At 32.2% G+C, this 17,270-nt stretch overlaps 1 protein-coding gene across 5 annotated transcripts in view; it reads right to left on the reverse strand.

The window, feature by feature from the left end:
- Positions 1 to 2,486: 2,486 nt before the first annotated feature.
- Positions 2,487 to 17,270, reverse strand: part of LOC143065299 (calcitonin receptor-like) — an 84,814-nt gene continuing 70,030 nt past the window's right edge. For 4 of the 5 annotated variants that reach the window (XM_076238800.1, XM_076238799.1, XM_076238798.1 and 1 more), the window contains 7 exons: positions 13,627 to 13,780; positions 11,826 to 11,892; positions 10,935 to 10,998; positions 9,936 to 10,015; positions 9,443 to 9,578; positions 5,761 to 5,802; positions 2,487 to 3,177 (listed from right to left, as the gene is read on the reverse strand). In XM_076238800.1, the coding sequence (XP_076094915.1) occupies positions 3,031 to 3,177; positions 5,761 to 5,802; positions 9,443 to 9,578; positions 9,936 to 10,015; positions 10,935 to 10,998; positions 11,826 to 11,892; positions 13,627 to 13,780 (690 nt within the window). In that variant the 3' untranslated portion in view covers positions 2,487 to 3,030. The remainder of the gene's footprint in view (positions 3,178 to 5,760; positions 5,803 to 9,442; positions 9,579 to 9,935; positions 10,016 to 10,934; positions 10,999 to 11,825; positions 11,893 to 13,626; positions 13,781 to 17,270) is intronic. The other variant, XM_076238802.1, reaches the window with a different exon arrangement.

Genomic DNA, 17,270 nt, shown 5'->3' on the forward strand with positions numbered 1-17,270 from the left:
TTAGCTTTATTTAAAGTAAGTTCAACAGGATAAATTTCTTTAATATACATACTGAAGTCGTCATTATTGAGAGCCAAAATATCATCCAAATATCTAAAAGTATTATTAAATTTGTTTATCAGATGTTGTTTCGATGGGTCTTTGCTTATTTTTGTCATAAATTGTAATTCACAGCAATACAAAAACAGGTCCGCAATAAGTGGTGCACAGTTAGTCCCCATTGGAATTCCGATAATCTGACAATATACGGAATCCCCAAAGCGAACAAAAATGTTATCTAGTAAAAATTCAAGGGCATATATAGTATCAAAGCATGTGCAATTGACATAGTTTTTTTGTTTATTGCTACTAAAAAAAGACCTAAAAGAGTTTGAACATATATATTCATATTCTGACTTTTTAAATGTCCATTTAATTAGGTGTGTGAATTGTTTCTTAATGAGAATGTGCGGCAATGTGGTATACAGGGTAGAACAATCAAAACTTTGAACAGATTCAAAATCACCAATATAAGCATGCAATTTATCAAGTACTTCCAACGAGTTCTTGACACTCCAAAAGTAATTAATTCCACTATTTTCGAAGGCCTTATTTGAACAATTTATTATCAGGTTTTTAATTGTACCAATTGTGCTGGTAAGAAGAATAGACAATTTAGGAGTGGAACAATGGCTTGAAGACGAAATAAATCTATATTTGTAAGGTGTTTTGTGTAGCTTCGGAAGCCAATACATAGTTAGGACTTTCATTGTATTTGGCTCTACTTGTAAAGCGGTAGCTAAAAGTTTATGTTTGTTACAGATGTCGTTTTCTGAAAATGGAGTTAGTTGGAATGTTGGAAAATTGGTGATTTCTTTTTTCAGAACCTCAATGTAAAATTTACGTCAAACAATGATAATATTATAAGCAGCTTTATCGGCCGGGACAAAAACAAATTTCTTGGCTAGTTCTTTTAGTTTATGTTTGATACGAGAACTAGGTTTATTGTGGTTATTGTTAATAGTAAAATGTTCCTTAAAATGTTGAATACGTATATCAACTATCTTCATTACTCAATTAAAAAAAGAGTTCAAAGATTTTTTGTCAGCTTTTTCCTGTTTTATCCATTTTATACAGTAAGTTTGGAGTGAGTCGTTGATGATATTACGACACTCATTTCAATTAATAATTGACGGGGGACGATATTTAGGTCCTTTACCGAGGAATGATTTTAACTCTCGGTCTTGAACGATGTTAAGATCTCCTGTTATAACATGGGAAATGGGTCCATAAATATATTCGGAGGTACTACAATTACATGAAGTAGGTGTATTTTTACTGATATTAACATCTTTACACAATTGACTATAATTAAACACAAATTTCCGGGTAGATTTCTTTTAAATATAACTAATAAGAGGTAGCTCAGTAATGTCAAAATTGTGATTGCGATTTGTTCTACGACCGTGAGAACGGTTTTTACGAACAGTTTTAGAAACTATATCCAAAATGTTAACGGAATCGGTTTTAGATATATTACCAATTCCCATGATATTATCATTAAGACCGAGAGGGTAGACTGTCTGTAATTTTTTAATCCAAATTAATTCATTTATTTTCCGTGATCGTACAAACTTTGAATGAGATTCTCCAGGCTGATTATTTATTACTTCTAAAGGTTGAACTGCTAAATATTTAAAAGGATGGTTGTGCTTCTTAAGGTGTTGGTAAATGATACTTTTGAATTTATTGGGTCTTTTAAAACGGTACAGATGTTCTTGAGTGCGTTTAGATAAATATCGTCCAGTTTCTCCTACGTACTGAATACCACATCCCGGTTTCTTTCATGTGTGTAAATAAATAAAACAGTTTGTTTTTCAAGTTATATCAGTTTCAAAATTCAAAGAAAATGTGCGACCATTAAACGTGGACCTTACCGTATTGTTGGTGGAAAGACGGGGACATGTAAGTCATTTTTTGGCATGACACTTATCGATAGAAGGGTAACCACGATTTTTATTGTTAAAAATGTTAGCGATGGTAGTATTTTTAGATAACCGATTTTGAAGATTGAGAAGTGTAGATACCCTTTGAACAAGTTTAGTATTTAATATTTTTTCCATTTCTAAGCTTCATAATTGTTTTTTGTTAGTGAATTATATAATAAAGGAGCAAAGACTTGCGTTCAGAATATGAACCAGCATACAATAATTTAAGTTATGTAAAATTGATAAATCTGTTCGGCTAAAAATGTCAAACGCTATCAGTATTAATTACCCGAAAATGATAGGGTAAATCAGGGTAGGACTGATGGCTGACTAAATAGTAGAATGGGGCTGAATATTGAAATACTACTTTTTGATAAATATACATAAAGTAATGAACTAGAGCAGTTATCGCTCGGACACACACTCCATAATCTAGTATATTATAAGAGCATAAACTTGAAGCTCGGGGAGGCACTCTACTGCCTCCACACGGCACTAAAGACAAAAATATTGATCAAGTCTTTAAAAATAACTTTATTCGGGGATTTGTTTCAAAGAAGATACAATACAGTTAATAGCAATTTCAATATGTAAGCATTACACAGAAAGACAGATGAGGAAAAATAACTTAATAATTTGATAATGTTTTGCTATAATATTTCTGAAACAAACAACACCGTGAGTACATATTACATATCAAAGTCATATATTCTGTAATTATCTTTGAATATTGTTTATCACATGAAACAGATAATTCGGAAATATATTTTGCAATTAGATAGAATTCTTTATACATTACAAATCAGTTCTATCCACAACAAAGTCGCCATTTTAGATGGGGCTGACCTTTTTATAATTATGTTGTTCATAGCTCAACATATTCTTCTTCTTCTTCTTTAGGTTTTCAGTAGTCATTCGTTGATCTAAAGATTATTTACTGCACTTAATGAAACACGGTCATTCACAAAATCGGTAGCACATTCTTTTTACTTACAGTTCACTGATTACTTTTATGCAATGATATCTTTGAAACACTGTCTTTATTGTCTCATTTGACTTCTGATCACGTGACCGATGTAGCAACACCGGACATGTGATCCACTAGGGTGTAAGTTGTCGTGCCTATGGTTGAAGGCGCTCTGTAACGGCCTTTACTTGTAAAGGTACTTTCCCTGTGAAGAGCCCATTTACGCTTTATAACTGTTATTACCTAAAAGATAACACGATATATAAGTCAAACAACTTATCTTATAATACGTATGTTCCGTCAAAGATAATCAGTGTACATGCATGTAGCATTAATGTAAATATGTAAATAAGTATACGTTGTCATGTTATTACTGTAGGGTTTTAAATGACATTATGCGCCACCATGTTGGTCAACTTACATTTCAGTAAATTTTGTAACACTTAACTTGTTCGCGAAACATTTATTACGTTTTCTCGAAAGTGCATATACTTCTTCCCTGCAGTGTATCTTGTTATTAAATGAAAGAATGTCAAGGTTTCCCTTATGTTTACAAATATGGCCCTTTGGTATACCCTCGGTAGTTAAGTGCATGACAAAAAGGTGTGTCTGTCTAGCGGTGCTCAAATACAAAACCACGTGGTGTTGGATTGATTGATTAATGATTGTTCTACGTCGCATCACCACAAAAGGCTTTTATTTAGTGTTTGAAGTGTGATATAAAATTCGAAGCGTCCTTTAGCGAATGTGTCAATAATTCATTACACTAAAAAAAAAAACATATGCAACAATTCTTTGAGGGAACAGTAGGTAGAATGTTGCTAGACGAAACTCCTGCTATTTTCAAAGTTGACCCATTTTGCCGAACATACCTATTGATTTAACCATTAATTAACTCTTGAGTAAGCATGAACCATACGTCAACAAAACGTCAAACAAGCACCAAGCATCAAGCAATGCTTTAGGGGGAAATGTATAAATAAATATTTTCTTATCCTTTAATCGATTTAGATATTGTCTGAATGTATTGTATTTTATCCATCTGATGAGTTAAGCCTTTTTCAACTGCTTTTTATCGTTCTGATGTAGTACTGTTACACCACATATACATATGTTTAATCCCGCCACATTCTCTATAAATGTGCTTGTCCCAAGTAAGGAGCCTGTAATTCAGTGGTTGTCGTTTGTTCCTTTGTTATATATTTGTTTTTCGTTAAATCTAATTACATAAATTAGGCCGTTAATGTTCTCGTTCGAATTATTTTACATTGGTATTTCATAGCCTTTTATAGCTGACTATGCGGTTTAGGCTTTGTTCATTGTTAAAGGCCATACGATGACCTATAGTTGTTCATTTCTGTGTTATTTTGGTCTATTGTGGAGAGTTATCTTTTTCACAATCATACCATATCTTCTTTTTTATGTCATGTTACTGGTCCATAAGCAATTGTTCATACTAGTTCAACAAAATAGACACCATACTTAACTCGAAACAAATGAACCAAAATTTTAAAACAAATAGACACAAGAATAACAAATGCTAGAGGTTCCTTACTAAGAGTAGGCATAAAAATGCGACTGGCTTAACTATGTTTGTGTGATCTCAACCCGCCCCTTATATCTCTGGCCAATGTGGTTATGTATTCTTAGTAGAATTACCCGTATGATATCCACAGAGAAATTTACGAACAATGTATTGGTTATGCTAGTTCATCGTTAGATTAAAAGACCGGCAATGATTCACAAGACATTTCAGATATTGTTTTATTTTTACGTGATGTCCTTTACCTCAGAGCGAAAATGAATGATTTATCTGTTTGTTAAAATTGTACATCCTCCGCCAATAAATGATAGGGTATACACTAATGACACAATAACCACAGGCACTTGTCTCAGAAAATTTTGTTCCTAAATATACCTTAATATTTTATATTAAGGTATATAGGGAAAAATATTTCTGAGACAAGTGCCTGTGACAATAACCCATGCCAAACAGATATTTTTCAACATGTGTCAGTTCTTATCAAGTCGCTTCGAGTATAAATAAAAGTTGCGAATATATTACACAGAAACTACTTTATACATGTAATTAACTAATAAACACCAAATAAACAGCAAAAAAATTAAAAACAATCACTAAGATGGCATATAAAGTCAAACACTAACTATTTATCTTATTATAAACAGGCGTGTGCATATTGGGGAGGGAAACAGATTTCCTAAGCGGTATTTGGCACAAGGTTTGTGTTTTGGAATTTCAGGTCATCAATGCTCTTCAGCTTTGTACTTGATTGACTTTCTAAATATTTTGATATAAGTGTCACTGATGAGTATTGTGTAAATGAAATGCGTATCCGGTATATCAAATTATAAGCATGGTATTTTTGATAACTAATTAAACTTAAAATGTGTTTGTATCTGAATTATATTAAAGAGAGATCAAGTGATAACTTATGCAGTGCGTTTTGATATAATATAAACAATAATCAAAGTGAATTATTTCAATCATTACAATATATATATCTCAAATAACTCGATTACTCATCATGATTGATCAGGAAAAGTATATATATTTTCCCCATTCAGACGACAAAATTAACAAAAATATATGCCTTGTGCATGTCTAACAGTTATCTCATTCAGTCTTTTAGTTAGATTGTCTTGAAGAAAATTTATCAAATAGTTACAGAATAGGTTCTAGTATCTCACTAACATAATCACAATACTCGTTTTGGGAGACGTTTAGTAGCAGTTAGAAATAAAAAGCAGTTCAAAGTAGGTTTTAATTATTATTGTCTCTATACAATATAAAGATGAATTATTTACCTCTCCATTGCAGAAGCAAAATATGATAGAAACAAACGCCCCCTGAAATATAAAACAATGATTTAATAGTTATATAATGTTTTACAAATGAAGCTGTTTTATGATATGCATCCTTTTTACTCAAAGCATAAATACGTCTGTTAAAAATCTAAAAACTAAAATATCACATTTACTGCTGTCGTTTGAAGGTTAATGGAACATGTATTCAATTTTAACAGCATAAAGCGTAATACAACTCGGAAAATGGGACTCTAAAGAATGATTATTTCCTTTCAAGTATCAATTATATAAAAATTCGTCTCTTCGTATCAATAAAACGAAAAAGAAATGAACAAACATCGAATTGGGAAGGAAGCACCTCCTAATGACAAACAAGTAGCTACTTCATCAATTACTGTTCAAGAAGATAGATCGTAAAGTGGAAACACTTTCTATGCATTAGTTAAGTTAGAGCAAGGTTAATTATTTTGTGAAAGCTTCATCATGGGGCTCATTTGGGATTAAGTCTTTTACTAACGTTGATTACTTAAAGTTTTGCTGATTGAAATGTAATTTGTTACTTTTTTATGACCTTTAGAAACCGTTTTTGTAGAATAATTCTATATGTCAAAATTAAGGACAGAAAACTTAAATGTCCGGTTCCCTGTTTGAATGATCCGTCTTCAAATTGTCAGACATACATCAATTTAGTGGTCATCAGATAGACCTCAATTATGACCAATCAAACAATGTTTCTCATAATGTTTGTTTAATAATTTATAGATGCAATAAAAATATGTCTGCGAGGAAAATCCTAAGACAACCATTTCGAGTCCTCTACGTTACCGACAATCATTACTAAAAATCATTTTTCCATCTTCTTGGACACACAAAAGTAACATTTCAACAGTGACCAAACAATTAAACTAATGTACATGCTTATGACATCAAGTACGTAGACAAAATAGATGTAGGTACATATTATGAACGTTTTGCTTCTTCTCACAAATTTGTTACATTGTAGTTATGTGTAGCCTTATTCTAAGAAAAAAATGTTTAAAATCGTATCATCGTTCAAATAAGTCTGTCTGATTTTGTTGTAAAAATTACACTGTATGAACAAATATCTAAAATATGGTTTGCTGACCCTTTCGGAACACTTGCGTTGTCGGTTTTACTTCCACATATTAATACATTCCATAGGTGACGTTACGATAACACTTTACAAAATATATTTCTTTCACGACATTTTCGTTTGTCTATAGTAGGTCTGTTTTTTCCATTAAAAGAGAACCAACGCAATTTTGTTTACAATTGTATTCTGTTGTTTACAGGAATCGAACTTGTCTTCAAGAGTATATTAACATGGCTTGACAATTGAACAAACAAGTTGTCTGTTGTCGAAGTTATGGGTTGTCTCACAGTATTGTTTAAAGTTGAAGAACCGTAATATAGCTCTACAAAAAAGGAGGTGTAGTATGATTTCAAATTTGATCAGAGATCAAATACGTGGATCTCAGCCATCCAATAACGTATTACGCTTTAGAAGGCTCCAACATGACAAAATAGGAAACAATTAAAACAAGAACACCGGTCCAGTTTATGCTAAATTAGTATCCGAAAAGCAGATGACAGCCATTTATTAAGGACAACTGAATCTCAGGCTTCTGTTTTGGGACATGTACATAAAGAATGTATAGGGGTTAAAATTAACAAGATTAAGCGCGATCATCCCGACACTAACCTGGGATAGCAGTATAACAGTACAACATAAGATTAAACTGTAAAAATAATTTGGTAAGGGCTTGACTCGATCATTCAATCTGCACGGAACCAAATAAAGTAAAAATAAACAGAACAAGATATGCCTTGCAAAACATACAGTTGAGATGACTTCAAACTTCTCATCAAATCTGTTAGAATCTGTCAAGAAAACTGTTCTAGATTCTATGTAGATCTGTCATCCTGACTAGAACAGTTCTAACCTAGAACTGATTTGTATATAAAAAAAAGATGTGGTACGATTGCCAATGAGACAACTGTCCACAACAGACCAAAATAACACAGACATTAACAACTATAGGTCACCGTATGGCCTTCAACAAAGAGCAAAGCCCATATCGCATAGTCAGCTATAAAAGGACCCGATATGACAATGTAAAACAATTCAAACGAGAAAACTAACGACCTTCTTTATATAAAAAAATGAAAGAAAAACTAATATGTAACACGTAAACAAACGACAACCACTGAATTACAGGCTACTGATTTGGGACAGGCACATACATAAATAATGTGGTCAGTTTTTTATAGAACTGATCCTCGATAGTCCTACCCAAGAAGAGCTTCAGACAATTCTACAGCTAGAACAGTTCTACGAATAGATCAGTTCTACGACAAGAACTGATTTTATACACAGAACAGTTTTAAGAACTGTGTGTAAATAAGTAAAAAAAATATATTATGATGTATATAAAAATACGATAATTATTACACTGAATGGTGACCAGTGAGATGCCCTAACTGCAGTGACGTCATTAAGAACTGTTCTACAATCCTGACAGGTTTTGTCCGATCTTCGGCTAGAACAGTTTAAGACAGTTCTGCTGACAGTTCTACGATTATGACTGATTTAGTCAGTTCCGCAGACAGTTCTACGGTTAAAACTGATTTGGCCAGTTCTGCTGAAAGTTCTACGACTAGAACAGATTTTGACAGTTCTATCTAGAACAGTTTTAGACAGTTTTTTCCTAGAACTGATTCTGACAGTTCTACCTAAAACTGGTTTGGTCAGTTCTACCCTGAACGGATTCTGACAGTTCTACTTAGAACAGCTGAAGGGTATAACTGTTTTAGGCAGAACTGTTCTATGACAGTGTAGAACAGTTCTATGGCAGATTTTTCTGACAGTTCTTTTTAGAGGTTAGAAGTGATTTTCACTGTACTTCTTAGCTTCACCAACATTGTATGATCTGTTTAAACATGTCGTTCGTTGCTGTATATCATATTTGATTTTCGTTTATTATTTTATACATAAACCAAACCGATAGTTTTCAATGTTTGAATTGTTTTACATTTGTTACTAGTATTTGTTATTTCAGGTTCTTTTAATAGAGACTATTCAGTATGCGTTATGCTCATTGTTGAATACCGTACGTTGACCTATAAATGTTCACTTCTTTGTAATTAGATCTCTGGTGGAGAGTTGATTGATCGGCAATTACACCAAATCTTCCTTTTTATAATTTATAAGTTACTTCGGGTATTATAATTAATTTGATAACACATTATTAAAATATTAAAAGGTTGCCACATACTCTTTAGTTTTAACTAAAGGGATAATCAGCTTACTCCTATTTCCATAAAATCAAATTTCAGACCAAGGATAACTACTATACGTTTGTTCTATATAAAGTACGTTGTTGGTTGGTACTTTCCTTAACAAGCAGGAATAATAATTATTAAACTTTAAAGCCCTATCCAGTCTAGACAATAGCGACTGGATCACAAAACACTATTAAAGATCTGCTGTCAATACTGAATTTCTAATCTGACAAAGTTGAATGGGATCAGCAAAGAGGAATCCGTAAAGTGCAAAACAATCGGTCAAATGACATTTTCAGACAATTACGAGTGCGGTAAAATAACAAAGTTGCTTCCCCTATACGCAACATGTCACATAATTAGGCGAGGAATAATTTACCTGTAATGATAAATGAAGTGCTACAACTATTAAGTAAACCTCTTCCCAATTAGATCCTTCGGCTGGTTTAATTGGGAACATTAAGTACTGTATACCAAGCAATGGAATAAGTATCAATGTTGCTCTTGTGGCTTTTCTGTTAAGTATAAAAACTTCGATAAATACTTAAATTATTTATCTATGAAACGTTCACTTTTATCTTGTCATAAAGAAAATGCATAACATGAAATAATAACCAAGCAAATTGATCTTGAATGTGCATTTAAAAAACTGACTGAGATAATGGTCGAAATAATTCACCTACAGTTGCATTAAATGAAAACTAAAATGCATACTTATTTTAATAGTTCTGTAATGTTAACGGTGTTGTTGATGTTTTGTGAAATAGACGGGTAATTGTTTCACTCATAGGATATAAAAAGTACGTTATTTGATTTTAAGTTAAAAAAAAAAAGGAAAGAGATAGTTTTTGTCTGTTTATTATTGTATCTACCTTGTCTGTCCTGCTTCTGGTATCTGTCGTAATTTTGTTATCAACAATCTCACTATATTGCACAGAAAAATCAAATTCAACTGTAAATAGCAAAATATCAATCAAAATGTTATGATCACATTGAAGCAAATAACTAATCATATATTTGCGACGTAGATATTAAGAGGTCAACCTCGGTACAGAAAATAAAAAAAAGGTTGTTCTGGCTTCAGGTTACTTACGTTAAGTTGGTGTAATAACATCTTTACAAAACTTGGTTAGAAAACATTGATCAATATTGAAGGCAGTGTGGATCAAAACTAAGGTTAAATTAACTCTATTTTGTATGGATTTGAGGCTTATCATCCATTTGGTAATCTTACTACACATTCGTATTTTGATAATAATAACAGTGAATGTAGACTTAAGGATGACATTATAGCTATAATGTTCTGACTTCATCTCTTATATTGATAAAATCTTGACCAACATTTATTGTGTGTGGATTAAACCTTAGCTGACGTTGTCGGTAGTATGAGTATAGTTTCAATAGGCCAGTTACGGGATACGGTTTTCAGACGAATTTGTCATGTGACTTCCATTATCACGTGACAGAAATGTATGCATTGTCATTTGCAACACATTTTGAGCAAACGGGTGAAAAAGATTGATTTTATATTGCACAAAATATATCGGAAATTAAAATCTTATAAGATGGTCATCCTCCCTCAGTCTTACGGCAATTAATTATTATATTACTAAAAAAATATCAAAGGTACCAGGATAATAATTTAACCCTAACTTACGGAACATAAATTATTTCTTTACTACCCTACAGAATGACGATTATGAACGTGCTGGAAACTTTTAATAGAGCAGGGATACATGCGCGCCTTCTATCTGGTAAATGACTCATAAAGGCGTACAAAATTGAAGATCTTTTCCGATGAAATACATGATTCCAGCAATGACGTATCAAATTGGGTTGAGACCTCATATGCTTTGTAAATAAATACTTACAAAAATAGAGGCTACAACTGGAGCATACATTATCCACTGTAATGTACTTTCTTGATGCCAACAGCTGAAAGAAGAACAACAATCGATCCTTAATTGTTATAGCAATTAAGGTCTGTGTTTATGATCATTTTTTTCCAATGTAAACGGCGTTTATCTAGGTCTGTATCAAACTAAGGATCTATTTATAGAAAGCACTACGGTATAGAGATTTTTTTACATTACTTAATACTTTAACAAAAAATCTGGAGTTAGGAGAACATTGATTTAAACTGGTCGTTACTGATGACGATACCTCAATGTGTGAAATGCATGGATACAGTATCCAAGGCTTTCAACTTGTAATTTGTATGTACTATATAAATGCAGCATTTTGAAATAACAATAAATTTAATAAATTAAAAAATCAAACTCCTTTCAATTTTTTTGTTTTTTGTTCATCGAAATCATGGCTTCCTAAATCAATTACAGATGAATTTTAAAATAATAAACTCACCTACACATAGCAAAATCGCTTAATGCAACTTTTGGTCGAAGGAGTCGCAGTCTCGATGAGAAAAGATATACATCTAACTAACAACTATTCGACCAGTAAAGCCGTAAAATAAGGTAACAAATCATTAGTAGTCTTGCAGATTAATTATATTTGGCTTGGGTTAATTGTTGTGGAAAATATAGAAATGATGAAGTCACCTCAGTTGCAAAATAACCATGAGAACCTCACATGATAAAAATGGCGCAATAACTTTAAAAAATCATTTTTACGTTTGCACGAGCAGACTTTAAAGTCTGTAGTAATGCAACAGATGTAATGTAGTGTTGTTATTGTATGTGTTTGCCTACTTTCTTCCAAGAAAAGCGAAATAGCTAAAAAGACATAACGCATATACCTACAGTATATTATCATCTTTGCTTGAGGCTCTCACTGCTGTATAAACTCCAACTAGCACAAACGGACACACTGAAAAGATATATTTTGTAAATTGAAAGAAATTGATTGGGTTTTGTTTTAATACAGATATCGCACACTCTTAAAAGAGACTTATCCTTTGGGGAAAGAAATATTATTGAAAATAAATGACTTGTAAATACGAACTGTAAAAACAGTAGATACACATCTAAAAGGGTTAGTCGATAAAAGGCTGTCACCAAACGTACAAAATGGGAGTGACGCTTTCAATTGTGTTCTTGTCAAGTTGATTTTTATTGATGTATGCACAAATGAAATAATATGAAAAGTTCAGTTTCTGAAAAATGATATTCGTCTTAATTTAAAAAGAACCATATAACCATTTTGCTTTGCTACTCACATCATTTTGACGTCACATGAGGATTTTTTTTGCTCGAAAAGATATATCTCCAAATGACGTGTAACGAGTAGAAATATTTCATACAGCGATATGAGATACTGTACAAATTGATAACAAAAATGTCATTTTTAAAGAAAAATATTCGTATAATATGTTATACATAACAGATGATGTTTTTGGGTCAACTTGACCTCAGTAAATATATGTTTCTCAAATTCAATGTGCGTTTAACCTTTATGTTATAACGTGGAAACATGTGACAAATAAGCTTCGACCTATTAAGGAAATTGTATTCTATAATTATCTATTAGCAAGAAGCACATTAAAAAGAAAGATATTAATTTCAAGTATATAAGTCCTGAACCTAGATTTCCCTGCAGATCATCAGATCACGGATGTGTCAAGTTAACACAATTGATTATAGTAGGAATTAACCCTAAATGCATTTAATGCACATTTCACGGCCAAAAATACAGAATTAAAACTGAAAATTACATCTTAATGAAGCAGATCTATATGTAACACGCTAAAGATACTTTGTCAAATTTAAAGTTCATTTTAAAAAAGTGTTAAATACAATTTGACTTGTGATATATGATCACTTTTTTGGCGTAATCGATAAAATCAGCAATGAATTCAAAACTACGTAAAGTTATCTATCACGCTTAAAACAAAATATTAGATGCATGAGTTTTACTATATACAAATAACAGAAGCAAACATCTATTATGCTTTAATAGTTTTTCGACCAATGTGAAACCATAAACTTTCATTTACAAATATGATAATGACGTGTTCAAATATATAGCTTTTCAGAATTAAAACTCTATAGCAAGTTTTATTGAAAAGTATTGAAAACAGTTGACGAATGTGTAACAGTTTGTTTCTATAATGAAACAAATTGCTCCTACACGCCCGCCTTTTTAAAGAACACAAGTCTGAAAACAAATAGTTCTTTATGAAATTATTGTATCTCCCCCTGCATAAATTAAGACGTTGCTATATATTTATATAGTTTTGCAAACTATATATTTTTGAACAAGATGAATTGTGGTACCAAACTATATTTATTTAAAAAAAAAATAGCAGCTCAAAGATGCAATTGATTTTAAGTAAAATAAATAGATTTTGAATAGACATAACTGTTCATGCAAACGTATTGTATACTTAATGATGAGACCTTGTTTTTGCGTTTTGTTTCTCTCTTCCAGACCAAATCAATCAATATGAATTCTAACCATCAAAGACGTATACACAACCCATTGTAGGCCTTAGTCTGTACTTAACACAAATTCATGAAGTACGAAAATTATTTCAATAATTATCTAAATATTCATTGTATATCATGTCATTTAAGATTGCAGAGGTACCATTGAAAAACTTACCCCAGCCTATAACGGTGCACACAATAATCAGCCATTTACCCGTAATAAACGTTTTCACCATTATAGTGTGAAGATAAACACCTTCACAGAACATCCAGGCAAAATTACTCACAACACAATATTGTGTAACAACGTGAAGCACAACACACCAAATCTGAAAAAGAAATTATCTGATATCTACACGGAAGAAATTGATATATTATAAAACACAAAGTGACAAAAAATTGTTTACTGCATTATGTATACATGTATATAGATTATAACATGGCATTATTCATATCAGATCCCTTATCAGCCCTAGGTCATGTTATCAGCCCGAGAGCCGACAATAACGAGGTATGATTTTGACCATGGGTTGATAAGGGGTCTGATATGAAAAATTACATGTTATGTTCTTTTTACCATATACTTCAACAGGAGAAATACAGACAAAAACTGTTTTTAAAACTTTGAAAAAATGTTAATTTGTTTTGCATTTTTTTAATAAAATATTTTCTTGATTTCTAATAATTTTTTTTATCCAACTTTGTTATGTTTTACTCAAAGAAACGTACCAGTGAAGTATATTTTCCGGAATTTGTCGAATGACGTCGAAATGTCATTTGATAACGTTACAGAAAAGCATGCGATGATAACCGGAAGCAGTTAATAACAAAAGTCATATCACACGGCTTTGGCAATTCTTCAAATTAAATGATAAATATAGAAGTACAATGTACAAGTTTTATCATTGGGTACAATTATACCATTATTTTTTATAAGTATATGTATATACATATATCTGTATGTTTTGTATTACTTGTGTCGTTGTTTTTGCCACGATCTCATTGACCTATAACCTTCGTCTTTAGTTGTGTTTGTGAGCAAGTATTATTAGTCTTTTTGTGTGTTTGAAAGAACAATGTACAGGTTTGTTGTATTTCTTACCACAATAGATAGCATGCTAGCAAACTGATAATTAGAACGGCGGAAGATACCAATGGAACATTAACAACTTACCAGGCGAAAAATATTTGACAAAGTCATGGTAAAGAAACTAAAACAGGGTACAAATGCAAAATTACACACAACACTAAATAAAACAACCAATACTGCGGAACACGGACCAAACAAAAAATCGGGGTTGGAATAAATTCTTTATTAGGGCTAGCGTTTCCTACTTAACATAAAGTACTCATTTTGTCATTTATGCAAATACAAATATGGTAGTTAGTCTCATAATTGGATGTCACAAACAAAGAAAACACGGAATTGTGTTTACGACCATTGGAACATATCTTTTCATTCTTCCTGTAAAGCGTATGTACATAGCATGTCTAGTGTGAACAAAGAAACAGATAGGCAAGACGATGAGCACTATTAGTTTTCATCGGGATGCAGATTGCTTGTAGCTGGAAACAAAAGTAAGCATTTATAATGATGTGGGTATCAGGAATACTAGTATTTAATGTTTGTTAAACTACACAATCTAAGTCATCCCTTTCTAAAACAAGATATTAATTTGATGTTCGTTATACAAAGTTGGACTAGTTATCTCCTATTGTAAACAAAAAGAAAACAACACATTATGTAAATTTCATTCGTTCGAAGCGCTTTTCTGGATTTACATTTATCAGGAACCCTAAAAGCCAAATATTCAAAAATTGAATAGCTATATGACCAAATATAAGTAAATAAAAACTAAGTAAATCAAATGTTCGACTACATCAATCAACGAAGCGACGAAAGCAACTGTGATATGCCTGACTTAGTACAGGCATTTTCCGATGGAAAATCATTGAGTTGTCGATTTAATATTCTGTATCAAACAGTAATTTGCCCCGTCTTTCGATGTATTTTGTGTCCTGTTTGTATTTTAATATTTTTTTCATTTCTTGCTATGACATTTGCAGTTAGTTTCTTTTACCTTTCTTTTAAACACACATACAATTTTATTCCGGATTTTGTCTACGTGGACATCAATATTTTTGTTATCGAGGTAAATTAAGGCAACAGTAGCACACCGTTGTTCAAAAGTAATAAATCGATTGAGAGAAGACAAACCCGGGTTACAAACTAAAACAGAGGGAAACACATTACTTATAAGAGGAAAACAAAGGAACGACAGAAACACTGAAGTGCAACAAAAACAAACGCTAATATACCAAATAAAAAAAGGACTATTTGATAACATCTGTCGTATTCCTGACTTCGATAAGGACATTTTAAGACAAAAGAAGTGGGTTGAATATGGTTTATGGCTAGCCAAACCTCTGGTCTTATGACAGTGTTCGGTTGCGATATAAAGGTTAATGTAACAGTTTCCATAGTCATGAAAATGAAAATTATCCTGTTTCTGCAATAACAAGGTCGTTTGAGAGATTTACCTTGCTTCGGATTTTGATCTTATTGTGAAATATTTGAGGTGTTTGTCGTATCTTGGTACAATGTATAGAGACGTAAGTTCAATTTAGACCAATAGTTTTAAAGGAGAAGATTTTGGTAAAAAAATTACAAAAATTCGACAAGGTGTGTAAAGTTGACTTTAAAGGGCAATAACTCTTTGTGAGATCAATTGACCATTTTGGTCAAGTTGCCTTATTTGTAGCTCTAATTGTGCTGACCGATTTTCCGTTTACAGTTTATCTCTATCTAGTTTGAATAAATAAAGGCAACAGTAGTATACCGCTGTTCAAAACTCATAAATCTATGGACAAAAAACAAAATCGGGGTAACAAAAAATTGTGGCATGCCAAACCTCGCACTTTGATGGCATTGTTAAATATAACATCAAAATGACAACATAATAATACAGGACCACAATACAAACAAATAGGAGAACGTATTAGAAACACACGAACAACAGATAACAAAAGGCATCAGGTTTAAAATTCATTACGTCAAAAACGCGCCTCGTCCAAACAAGAATTACCAGTGACGCCCAGATATAAAAGTTCGAAAGTCAAAAAAGGGGTGGGGTACAAAGTTGTACAGCTCTGAGGATCAAAAGTTGAAAAAGGTTGTGCCAAATACGGCTAGGGTTTTCTGCTTGTGATAAGAACATCCTTATTATATAGAACAATTTATGATTTTTCTACCGTAATTGGGAACTTCGTCCCCATATTATAATAACCAATATAATAACCAATAACTGCAAAATTTCCTTAAAATAACCAATTAAAGGGCACTTTCCCAACAACAGATTATCAGATGCGTCTGAAAGTTTCGGGGCAGAGATTGTGTTCGGGAAATCATTTTTATCCTATGTCAGATTTGCTATGAATGTTTTAGTTTCAGAGCTATAAGCCAAAAACTTCATTTAACCCCAATGTTCTATTTTTATCAACGACGGCTATCTTGGTTGATGGGCGGGGCCATTCGATACATTTTTTAAACTAGATGCACTAAGGATGAGTTAGGCCAAATTTGGTTTCATTTGGCCCAGTAGTGTCAGTGTAGAAGATTTTTTAAAAGTTAACAGACGGACACCAAGTGATAAGAAAAGCTAACTTGGCCCTTTTGGGACAGGTGAGCTAATAAAATTAGATGTTAATACAATTGACATGTGATGAGTTTTCAAGCAACGAATTTGACAGGTAGTTGGTTTTCTAACAACACATGATAGGTAAGGGGTATTCTAGCAACACTAAACAGGTGATGGTAAT

The sequence above is a fragment of the Mytilus galloprovincialis genome, chromosome 2 (assembly GCF_965363235.1).
Source record: "Mytilus galloprovincialis chromosome 2, xbMytGall1.hap1.1, whole genome shotgun sequence".
Taxonomy (NCBI): Eukaryota; Metazoa; Mollusca; class Bivalvia; order Mytilida; family Mytilidae; genus Mytilus; species Mytilus galloprovincialis.